At 45.0% G+C, this 11,517-nt stretch overlaps 1 protein-coding gene across 1 annotated transcript in view; it reads right to left on the bottom strand.

Annotated features, from left to right (window-relative positions):
* Positions 1–6,841: 6,841 nt before the first annotated feature.
* CDCP2 (CUB domain containing protein 2) overlaps positions 6,842–11,517 on the bottom strand; it is a 17,330-nt gene continuing 12,654 nt past the window's right edge. Inside the window, exons 4-5 of the mRNA XM_044674800.1 lie at positions 8,147–8,325; positions 6,842–7,183 (exon numbers count right to left, since the gene is read on the bottom strand). Coding sequence (XP_044530735.1) covers positions 6,842–7,183; positions 8,147–8,325 — 521 coding nt within the window. The remainder of the gene's footprint in view (positions 7,184–8,146; positions 8,326–11,517) is intronic.

Here is an 11,517-nt window from a genome sequence, read left to right as displayed (position 1 = left end):
AAAGGGAGGGGTCTGGTCTCCGGCCTCTCTCCAGGCTGGCCATTCCTGGAGTCAGACATCCTTGACTGCTGAGCCCCTGCAGGAATGCGCCCAAGGTCATGAGTGGGACTCAAGCCCAGCAACCCCCACTCTGCCCTTGTGTTCTGAGCCTTTGGCCCAGTGGAAGGTTTTGCTTGTTCTCATCCTATGTTTATGTGCCACGCAAGTCTTCAGCCTCTGGTCCCAATAACTTGGAATCTGCCCTGCTGATCAGTCCCATCTTCTTGGCCCCCAGCCTTGGGATTGGTCATGGAGGGACGGGAGAGGGAGCTAACAGTCCACAGTCCCCCAGCCCAAACCTTTTGAAGCTTACAAGGTCAGAGTCTCCAATTCCTTCATCTAAAATGGAAAACCAACATCAAAGTCAAAAAGCTGAAGCCTCTTCCCTTGTAGGACTCTCTCTTAGCAGATGCCCTCAGTAAGGAGACCCATCTACAAGCATTTATTAAGCCCTTACTGTGTACCAGGCCTCTAGCTGAGCCTGGGGAGCACAAAGAAAGGCAAAAAAAAATTGCATAATGGGCAGTATGTTTGCATGACATCGTATGTATAATGAGCATCATAGTCTTGTCTGCTCAATGAGTGAGGGAAGGGCAGGAGGAAGAGAGAGGATTTGCAACTGAAAGAAAATTAAAATAAATAAAGAATTTTGCTTAATGACCCAGTCCTTACTCTCAAGAAACTCTCAATGTAAGGAGAGAGACAACCTGTAAATGTGGTTATTCAGTTGTATCTGACTCTTTGTGACCCCATTTGGGGTTTTCTTGGCAAAAATCCTGGAGTGGCTCATCATTTTCTTCTCCAGTTCATTTTACAGATGAGGAAACTGAAGCTAACAGGGTAAAGTGACTTGCCCAGGGTCACATAGCTACTAAGTGTCTGAGGCCAGATTTGAACTCAGAAAGATGAGTCTTCTTGACTCCAGGCCCAGCATTCTATCCACTGGTCAAATAAGGCTAGACAGGATAAATTGGAGACAATCTTAGAGGGAAGGCACTAAGGGTAATGAGAAACAGGAAGGGCTTCTTGCAAGAAGGGGTTTTAGCTAAGATTTGAAGGAAGCCAAGTGGCAGAGATGAGGAGGGAAAGCGTTCCAAGCCTGGGCTAGAGAAAATACCTGGAACTAAGCCATGGAAGGTCTTCTTTGTGGAATAGCCAGGCGTCCAGTGTCACTTTTTTTTAACCCTTACCTTCCATCTTAGAATCAAACTCTGCGGGTGCAGCTGGGCAGCTCAGTGGATGGAGAGCCAGGCCTAGAGATGGGAGGTCCTGGGTTCAAATCTGGCCTCAGACACTTCCCAGCTGTGGGACCCTGGGCAAGTCACTTGACCCCCATTGCCCACCCTTACCACTCTTCCACCTAGGAGCCAATACACAGAAGTTAAGGGTTAAAAAAAAAAAAAAGAATCAATACTGTGTATTGGTTCCAAAGCAGAAGAATGGTAAGGGCCAAGCAATGGAGCCTAAGTGACTTGGCTAGGGTCACATAGCTAAGAAGTGTCTGAGGCTGGATTTGAACCCAGGACCTCCCATCTCCAAGCCTGGGTCTCCATCCACTGAGCCACACAGCTGCCCCCAGTCCAAATCACTTGAACAAATATACACAATGTAAGGATTTACACATTATCGTAACAATAGTCAAGTAAAAATATTCCCTCATAAAAAATATGTCTGTCCACGTTTATCCGAGTCCACCCTGTATGTCTGTCCACGTTTATCCGAGTCCACCCTGTCTCTGTGGGGAGGTGGTAGGCTCTGAGGTCAAGGCTGGTCATCGGGATGGTCAGTCCCCAAGTCTCAAAGGAGTTTCTCTTTCCAGGGCTATTGCTGTCTCACCCTTTTCAGGGGTTATTTCTGTTTTCCTCCCGGAGTCCCAGAGGCCTGCCCTCCTCCCTGTGGCAGAGAGTAGACCTTCCTTTGCTCTGGCCTAAAAAGTTCACTTTCCAGCTCCAAGACTGGAGCTGCACCTCAGGGAACCCTCAGGATTTGGTTGACTTCCTGCAGGTGGGGAAGTTGGGCTCTTATGTCTCTCCCTCACCCAGGGCGCAGGTGCTCGGGTCTGAGGGGTGTTTGTTTTTAAATCAAAGAAACTCAGCAGGGGAGAAACTCCCTCCCCCTGTGGCCCTGTTGAACTATGGTAAACAAAGTCACGGGGGAAATCCCCAGACAAAACATAACCAACCTTTATGCCACCTCATCTGTGAGTCTGATCCTCCCTCCTCTTGTCCAGGAGGCCTCATTTCCCCCCCAGGATCTCAGGTCCCTCTGGAAATTCAGGTCTGCTGGGGGCAAGCTTCTAGGTAATGATCAGGACTGGAATTCAGACGACCTGGGTTCAAACCCTTATTACCCAGGTGCCCTTGCTTAGGCAAATCCCTTCAGCTCCCCGGGCCTCAGTTTCTTTGTTTATAAGATGAAAAAGTTGGACCCCCGAGATCTCTTCCAGCCAGCTAACATCCCAAAGGCATCTCGGATTCACTGTGTTCAGAACAAAACTCATTATCTTCCCCTCCAAACTCAGCCCTGCTCCAAACTTTCCTGTTAGTCAACCAATCAATCAATAAAGCATCTATTAATTAATTATCTGTTGTGTGCCAGGCCCAGTGCTAGGCACTGGGGACCCAAAGAAAAAAGTGAAAATATGCTTGCCCTCAAGGAGCTTACATTCTACCAGAGGAAGCAACCTGAACACATATAAACACAAAGGGGCAGCTGGGTGGCTCACTAGATTGAGAGCCAGGCCCAGAGATGAGAAGTCTTGGGTTCAAATCTGGCCTCAGACACTTCCCAGCTGTGTGACCCTGGACAAGTCACTTAATCCCCATTGCCTAGCCCGTAGCACTCTTCTGCCTTGGAATCAATATACAGTATTGTGTAATTTAATAAACCCTCCTTCTGCCTTGGAATCAATACACAGTATTGATTCCAAGGCAGAAGAGTAGCAGGGGCTAGGCAATGGAGGTTAAGTGACTTGCCCAGGGTCACCCAGCTAGAAAGTTTCTGAGGTCATATTTGAACCCAGGACCTATGTTATTTAATAAACCTTCCTTCTGCCTTGGTATTGATTCCAAGGCAGAAGGAGGGTTTATTAAATAAATAAGTAACTGCAAAATAGATGTGAGGCAAATTCTGGTGGAGGCCATAGTAATTGGGGAAAGGAGGAGGAGGAGTGGAAGAGGCCTCAGGAGGGAGGTAGAGTTTGGGCTGAGTATTGAAGGAAGCTGGGCTTCTAAAAGCAGAAGTGAAGCGGGAGGGCATTCCAGTTATTCACTCAGTCTTTCAGGAATTGTCTGGGCCCCTTCTGCATTTCCAAGCTCACTAGCTACCGTCTCTTCTCTTCCAGCTCCTAACTTAGCCGATCCATAACTCTGTTACCTCTGGGTTTCTGCTGGTCCACAGGCCCTTTGAATCTTAGGTTGGAAGAGTCTTTAGACTATAGAATGGTAGATCTGAAAAGGATCTTCGAATATAAAACATTACGGTTGAGATGGACCTTAGATGTTGGATTGTCAGAAATGAGGAACCTTTGGACAGAGAATGTCACAATATAGATGATCAGAACTGCAGAAGAATTAAGAGAGCATCTTATTCAGGTTCCTCATTTGAAAAGTGAGGATACTGAGAACCAGAGAAAGAACTTATCTTGACCGAGGTGCCATAGTTTGTAAGAGATGGTATGGATACTGAGACCTACGTTTTCCAACCCTAACTATAAACTTTCTCAATCTTAGACTTATTTCACAAAACATCTGAGGCCAATAGGACCCTGGGACCATTGAACTGACAGATTTAGGGAGCTCTAGGAAACAGGTTGAATCTGGTGTCACAGTTAATCTGGCTTCTGAATTCTTTTTTTGTTTTGTTTTGTTTTTTAAATCCTCACCTTCCTCCTTACAATGAATACTGTGTATTGTTTCTAGGCAGAAGAGTAGCAGGGGCTAGGCAATGGAGGTTAAGTGACTTGCCCAGGGTCACCCAGCTAGAAAGTTTCTGAGGTCAGATTTGAACCCAGGACCTCCTATCTTTAGGCCTGGTACTCAATCTACTGAGCCACCTAACTGCCTCCACGATTTCTTATTTATATGAGTAAACCACATTTGTAATGAAGTCTTCTGAAAACACTGGTTATCATCCTTTGGTATTTGCTGCTATTAGAGCATTTAAAAGTTAAAAATTGTTTTAGAACTCATCTGGTCCAATCACCTCTTTTTCATTTAATATTTTTATTAATCAAAATCCATTTTCTTTCCCTCTCATGTTTGCTCCCAGTGAAGAACAAAAGCAAATCTTTGCAACAAATATGCATAGTCAAGCAAAATAGATTCTAATATTGACCATGTCCAAAAATATATATATTTCATTCTATACCAAGGGACCCACTATGGGTCCTCTGGAATAATAGTCATTGCACTAATCAGAATTCTGAAATTATCATTGTGTAAATTGTTCTTCCGGTTTTGCTCACTTCACTTTGTATCAGTTGGTAGAAATCTTCCCAGGATTCTCTGAAATAAGCCACTTTATCAATTCTTACTGCCCAACAGTATTCCATTCAGTCTTGGTAAATGTTTAACAACCAACATTTTCAGATTTAACCAGCATTATTAACATTTTCTGCATCACTTGCATAAGCCTAGACAATAAACCAAATAAAACCCAGCCCCATTTGTATGTTTGCTGATTTCTGAGGTGTAAGATGATTAGGCCAAAAATTTTAAGTGCCTCTTGCAAAATGGTCTGAACTGACCCCAGCACCACCCTGACTTCATTACATTTCTATGCTATAATTTGTTCAATCACTCTCCAAGTGATGGGTATCCACTTAGTTATTAGTTGTTTACCACCACAAAAAGAACTGCTAGGAATAGCCTTGCCCCTATGGATTCTTTCCATCTTTCTTTGATCTCTTTGAGACTTGGGTCTAAGAATAGTCTCCCTAGATCAAATGCACAATTTAGTAACATTCTGGATGTAGTTCCAGATTTCTTTCTAAAATGATAGGACTTGGGGAAGCTGGGTAGCTCAGTGGATTGAGAGTCAGGCCTAGAGAAGGGAGGTCCTAGGTTCAAATCTGGCCTCAGACACTTCCCAGCTGTGGGACCCTGGGCAAGTCACTTGACCCCCATTGCCCACCCTTACCACTCTTCCAACCAAGAGCTAATACACAGAAGTTAAGGGTTAAAAAAATGATAGGACTAATAGTTCTATCAACAGTGCACTGATAGGCCCTTCCAGAATTTGCTATTTCCTATTTTTGTCAGTTTTGATGGATATGAGATGGAATCTTAGAATTACTTTTTCATTTCTCTAATTATTAGCGATTTGCAGCACTTTTAGATGGTCATTGATAGCTCGGATTTCTTCCTTAGAAAATGCCTGTTTTCATCCTTTGGCTATTTATCAATTGGGAATGGAGAATGGCTCTTAGTCTTGTGAATTTGAATCAGTACCTTAAATCTTGGAAATGAGGCCCCAGTCAGAGAAATTGCTGCAAAGATTCCCACCCCCCACCCCAGTTACGTTTCCCTTTTTTATTTTAGTTATGTTGGCTTGTTGAAAACCTTTTTAATTTTATATAATCTGATTTCACATGAATAATTGATATACTGCTTGCTTTCTCAGAGCGTTGTGTAGGAGCTGGGCAGGGGAGAATTTTTTAAAAAATGAATTTAAAAAATATAATTAGGAAATATTTAAAGAAACAAATAAAATACGTTTTTAAAAATTATGTAATCAAAATTGTCCATCTTATCTTCTGGGTCTTTCTCCGTTCCTTGTTTGGTCATGAAATCTCCTACTAACCATACAGCTGATAGGTCATTTCTTCCTTGCTCTAACTTGTTCATGATGCCCACTTTATGTTAAAGTTGGAAATAGGGTTCAAGTCATGTCTTCATTAGGCGATGATCTTGATACATGGGGTGAGCTAGGCGTCTAACCTCGTTTCTGTCAGACTTCTCCAAAGCCTGCCTTCTCTTTTTCATTTTATCATTTTTTATAGAAAAGTCATCAAGAATTTATGGTGTGCTTGCTATGTCCTAGGCACTATAACAAAAAGAATCCTTGTCCTCCAAGGGCTTTCGTTCTAATCAGGAAGACAACCTCTGAATAACTAGGAACATACAAGATCTGTGTGGTATGGATGGTAATCTGGGAAGGATGGCTCTAGCAGTTGGAGAAGGGGACCAGGAAAGACCCCTATAGAAGGTGGGATTTGAGCGGAGCGAAGTGGGGCCCACAGAGAAGGGAGCTGCCTAAAATCCCACAGGGCAGAAACTAGACTCAAAACAGAAGTCTCCGAGATATGTCTGGTCTGCTTCATTCTGCCTCAGTTCCTCCAGCTCTTCCCAGGATTCTTCATGGGTTCTTGGTGGTTCCTGGACTTCTCACTTCTTTCTTCCTTCACTTTAGTTCTGCCCCAGTTACCAGCTTCTCTGCGAGGATATGGTTCTGTTCATTGTTTCTGAAATTATTTGGATTCTGGGGTCCCTCTTGTACCTGATGTCCTCTGTTCTAAGGTCCTGCCTAGCTCTATGTTCTAAGCTCCCTCCTAGATTTATACTTCTTCGTTCTAAGCTTTCTTACAGTTTTGATATTCTGTTTTAAGTTCTCTTCTCTCCACTCGAAGGCCCCTCCTAGCCCTGACATTATAACTCTCTGTCTCCTAAGGGTCTTCCCCATCCTGGTGTTCTGTTACCCTCTCTCGGTGGTCAGGACCATCCCTGGAGCTCCAGGTTGGCCAAACACATTGATCTCCAGCTTCGTTTGTCCCTCTCTGTGCCTTCCCCCTTCCCTGCCACAGTCACAACAACACCAGCCCTACAATAGCGATGATCATGAGCACGACGGCCAGGGTGCAGATGACGAGGAAGACGATGTCGCTGGTGTCCTGTTTATGTACAGGCTCCGGCTGCTCTTCCTCCTTGGCCACGGTCTCGGCCTCGGCCTCGGGTGGGGCTTCTATGGAAAGTTGCTCCACATTGCCATAGGGGGCAGGCCAGCTGGAGCCAGGCAGCAAGTACGCAGAGGCCTCCTTCTTTCGGGGCTCACAGAGCAGCTCATACTCGTGGATGTCTTCCTGTCCCATCAGACCAGAGAAGTCGATGTACAGGAAGCTGACAATCACAGGTGTGTTGTTCCTCCTCTGAAAAAACAATGCAGAGCCCCAGAGAGGGGCTGAGTGTCGGGCCTGGGCTCACCTGAGTGAGGGGTGCCTACCATCTGGATGGTCCGGGGGGTGCCTCCCTGCCTCCCCGGGCTCAGCCGCCCTCTCCCTAGCAGCTCCTCCTCCAGCGCACCCCCAGAGTAGGGATTGAGCTCTCTCAGGCTACCTATGATCACCCACTCTGGATGGTGCTTTGGGGGGCTGAGATGATTGCAGGTAGCTGGTGGGAGAAGATGGGGAGAGGGTGGGACCAGCTGGCCAAGGCTGGGGATTGTACGATCGCCGTGTCTAGAAATCACAAGGTCTTAGATGTACAGAATCACGTAACTCTCAAACGTTGCGTCGTGGAATCAGATTCTGGACAAAGAATTGTAGTCATAGAATGTAGAATGTTGGAGTTAGAAGGGTTGGACTTTGGCACAGAATATCAGAACTTACAGTTAAGTATAGACTAACGGAGCTGGAAAGATCTTAGAATCTAGACTTTTGGAATTATGGAAGGCAAAACATTTCTGAATCATAGGCAAAAGGCAAAATTATAGACTCTTATATCTCAAGAGGACCTTAAAGGTCAATGAATCCAATTCCTGTTCTTTCTACTCCCCAGAGTTCCATGGGAGGTGGGGTTGGCACTAGGTCTGGTTCCGTCCCTTTTTTAAAAAAATCCTTACCTTTCACCTTAGAATCAATACTAAATAAACTCTTCTTCTGCCCTAGAATTAATACTGTGTATTGGTTCCAAGGAAGGAGAGTGGTAAGGGCTAGGCAATGGGGGTTAAGTGACTTGCCCAGGGTCACACAGCTAGGAAGTGTCTGAAGTCAAATTTGAATCCAGGACCTCCCGTCTCCAGGCCTGGCTCTCCATCCACTGAGCTACCCAGCTGCCCCCATTCCTTCCCTTTCTTTGATGTTCTGGGACCCCCTTTCTCACTGACCTCTTACCTGGGACTCAGAGCCACAAGTATCAAACCGGGCCAGGATTTTGTAATCGTCGCCAACCAGTTGTGCTGGGCAGCTCCGGCTTCCCAGGTAGATCTGGCTCCGATCCAGCTGTGCCAGAGACCGAACGGGTATTTGGATCTGGAAGTCATTGCGGTTGCAGCTGACATTCATGGGAACCACTGTGGGCAGAGGAGGGGCCAGGGATCAGTGGGGACAACCAGGACAGCCACTGCCCGGAGCATCTGAGCTAAAGAAGTCCTGTACCCACGCGACCCAGCTAGGAAGTGTCAGAGGCCAGATTTGAACTCGGGAAGTCTTCCTGATTCCAGGCCCAGCGCTCTATCCCCTGGGCCACCCAGCCTGCCTTCACTCCCATTTGCTTTCTACCTAAGGGAACTGAGAGCCACTGTTTTAGAGTAAGCCAAGATCAGAAATATAATAGTAATAATAGCCATAAATGAATATATATAATTTTAATATATTACCTTATATAAATTATAAATATATGTAATATATCAGTTATATTACAGATATATATGCACATATACATACATTACATACACACATAATATATTAGTAAATGTATTATGTGAATGTATAAATATAAATGTAATGTATCAGTTATATGTTACAGATATATACACATATATATTAAATATATTTATATATTGTATATCTATGTAATAAAATAACAGCATTTATGTAATGTTTTAAGGTTTACCAAACACTTTATGTATATTACCTAATTTGATCCTCATAGCCCTGGGAAGTAAGTAGGGAATAAAAGAGAACAAGCACTTATTAAGCACCTACTGTGTGCCAAGCGCTTTACTGAGATTATCTCATTGTCCTCATTTTACCCACGAGGATCCTGAGGCTGAGGGAGATCCATCTAGGGCCCCACAGCTCATAAGTGCTTAGGGCTGGGGCACACTTCAGAGGTCACCTTGTCCAACCCTGTCCTTGTGCTGACGAGGAACCCGAAGCCCAAATAGATTTGAGAGCTTTGCCCAAGGTCACTCCAGTAGTCAATGGTAGAATCAGGATTAGAATTCAAGGCCTTCTCCTGCTGCTGCGCCACATTGCTATGGAAAGTAGACTACTTCCCTGGAAAGACTATTCCCCAGGAAGCCTCTTGCTCACTCAGCCTCCTACACAGTTCCTGCCTTGCACTATGCCTTTTGAGGTGGAGGAGCTGTTAGAGTTCCTGATCCGGGACTGTCTTTGTTAAGCTACCCTTCCTCTTAGTGAACCTGGCTTCTAGGTCGAGCTCTGTCCATGACTAGCTTGACCTTGACCTCTCTGTGCCTCAGTTTATCCATCTGTAAAAGAGGCAGCAAAATGGCCACCTTCCCTCTTTCACAGGGAATCTTGAAACTCAAAGGAAATAGTAAAGCAATTAAGTGTAGGAGGAGCTCAACAAAGACAGGGATGGGCATCATTTTGTTTCTTCTCTTTCCTCTAGAGCCACATTCCTTCCCTATTTCTCTGTGGGTCTTTTCTGGAGGGAGGCCCTCTCTGCCTCTGCATTGGCTCCCAAGAGAACTCCCAAGGTATGCTTCACCATAGCAATGGCAGGTGATGGAGAAAGAGGCCGGTGGGAGGGAGCTTTAATCCTCTCTTCTCTTCAGGTGTTTTAACCACAGGAGGGTTTCCCACACAATAATAGGGGAAAGAGAGAACCCACTTTCCCAAGGACTGGCTCCTGGAGTCCCAGCTTCCTCTTCTGTTGGACACAGTCAGTGTTCTAAGGTCCCCTGTGCCTCTGTTATTCTGGTTTGAGGTCTAACATCCTATATCCCAACTCCTTTATCTGTTCCCACTTAAAAACATCCTCCACCTAGAAGCCAAACTGTCCCAAAGTGAATATTGGGCCAGGTCACTCTTCTCCTCAAGAAATTTCTATGACTCCCTATGGCTAGAAGGAAAAAAAAAAATCAGATTGCTCAGCCTTCTGTCATATGGTTCCCATCCATCTTTCCTATGATTTCATATTATTCTCCCATCATTCACTCTTCATTCGAGTGAAACTTGCCTGTTAGTAGCTTCCCACACATGACACGCCATCATTTCCTCCTCTGTCTCTGAGCTTTTGTACAAGCTGTCCTCCATGGCTGGAATGCTCTCTTTTCTCACCTCTATATCAGAGAATCCCTGGCTTTCTTCCAAGCTTCTTTCACAGCTAGGGTACCACTTCCCACTCTAAGCATTTCCTCATTCCCCTGTTCCCCTTCTGTTTCTCTGTCTCTCTCTTACTTCTCCTCTCTGTCCTCTCTGTCTCTGTCTCTGTCTCTCTCCTCTCCTTCCCTCCCTCTTCCAAATACCCAATAATAATAATAATAAGTACCTGTGCTATGTGCCAGGCACTGTCCAAGGTGCTGGGGATACAAAGATAAGAGTGAAGCAGTCCTTTACCTTGTGGAACTTATATTCTATCTGCAGGGAAGGTGGAGGGAACAGGGCTTGTGGTGACAGTAGGTGATTAACAAATGCTTTTTATTAAAGTTTATTATTATTAAATTATTATTTATTATTAAAATTAAATAAAAAATAAAAAATTATTATTTATTATTAAAGTCAAAGTTTATGATTTAACATTCTATGGTGCTCTGTGGAAAGGCAGCAAGATATAGTGGGAAAGGTACTGTCTTGGGGTCAGAGGATCTGGGTTCAAATCCCATCTCTGATGCTCACTCTCTACTGGATGACCCTTGGCCCAGGCCCTTCTACTCCTTGGCCCTCAGTTCCCTCATCTGTAAAGTAAGGTGTTTGGCCTCCATTGCCTCTTGTCTCTAGAGCTTGGATTTTCTTGATCCCTCCATTCTAAGAATTTTTGTCCTAAAGTTCTCTCCTAGCCCTGACATCCTAAAGTCCCTTTGCAGGTCTAAGAGTCTACGACTCTGTATTGTGTTCCAACACTGAGCTCCCTTCCGGTTCTAAAATTGTCAGAGTGGATGTTTCAGACTCCCAATGTGGAGTCATCTGGGCAGGCTCCTCTGGGACTACCATCTAGCAAGGAGGGAAGACAGGAGAGTAAATCAGGCCTGCTGCCCAGTTTGAGGCTGCCAGGATGCTGAGGAGAATGAAGTAGGGGCTGTAAATCCCTCAGGCCCCCAGGATACAAAGGTTGACATATTTTCAAAGCTTAGCCTGACAGAAAGAGCCTGTTGCTGGCATCAGCTGGTCTAGTTCTTTCCCCTTTCCACTCTTTGCTTGGCCTCAAACAACCAAAGCCCATGTCTTCTTCTACCAATCCACACATAACCTTTTGGTATAAGACCTGAAATAAAAGGAGAGAGAGAGAGAGAGAGAGAGAAAGAGAGAGAGAGAGAGAGAGAGAGAGAGAGAGAGAGAGAGAGAGAGAGAGAGAG

The sequence above is a fragment of the Gracilinanus agilis genome, chromosome 4 (assembly GCF_016433145.1).
Source record: "Gracilinanus agilis isolate LMUSP501 chromosome 4, AgileGrace, whole genome shotgun sequence".
Lineage (NCBI taxonomy): Eukaryota > Metazoa > Chordata > Mammalia > Didelphimorphia > Didelphidae > Gracilinanus > Gracilinanus agilis.
The sequence above is the reverse complement of the archived record's forward strand: the minus strand, read 5'-3'. Positions and strand labels throughout refer to the sequence as shown.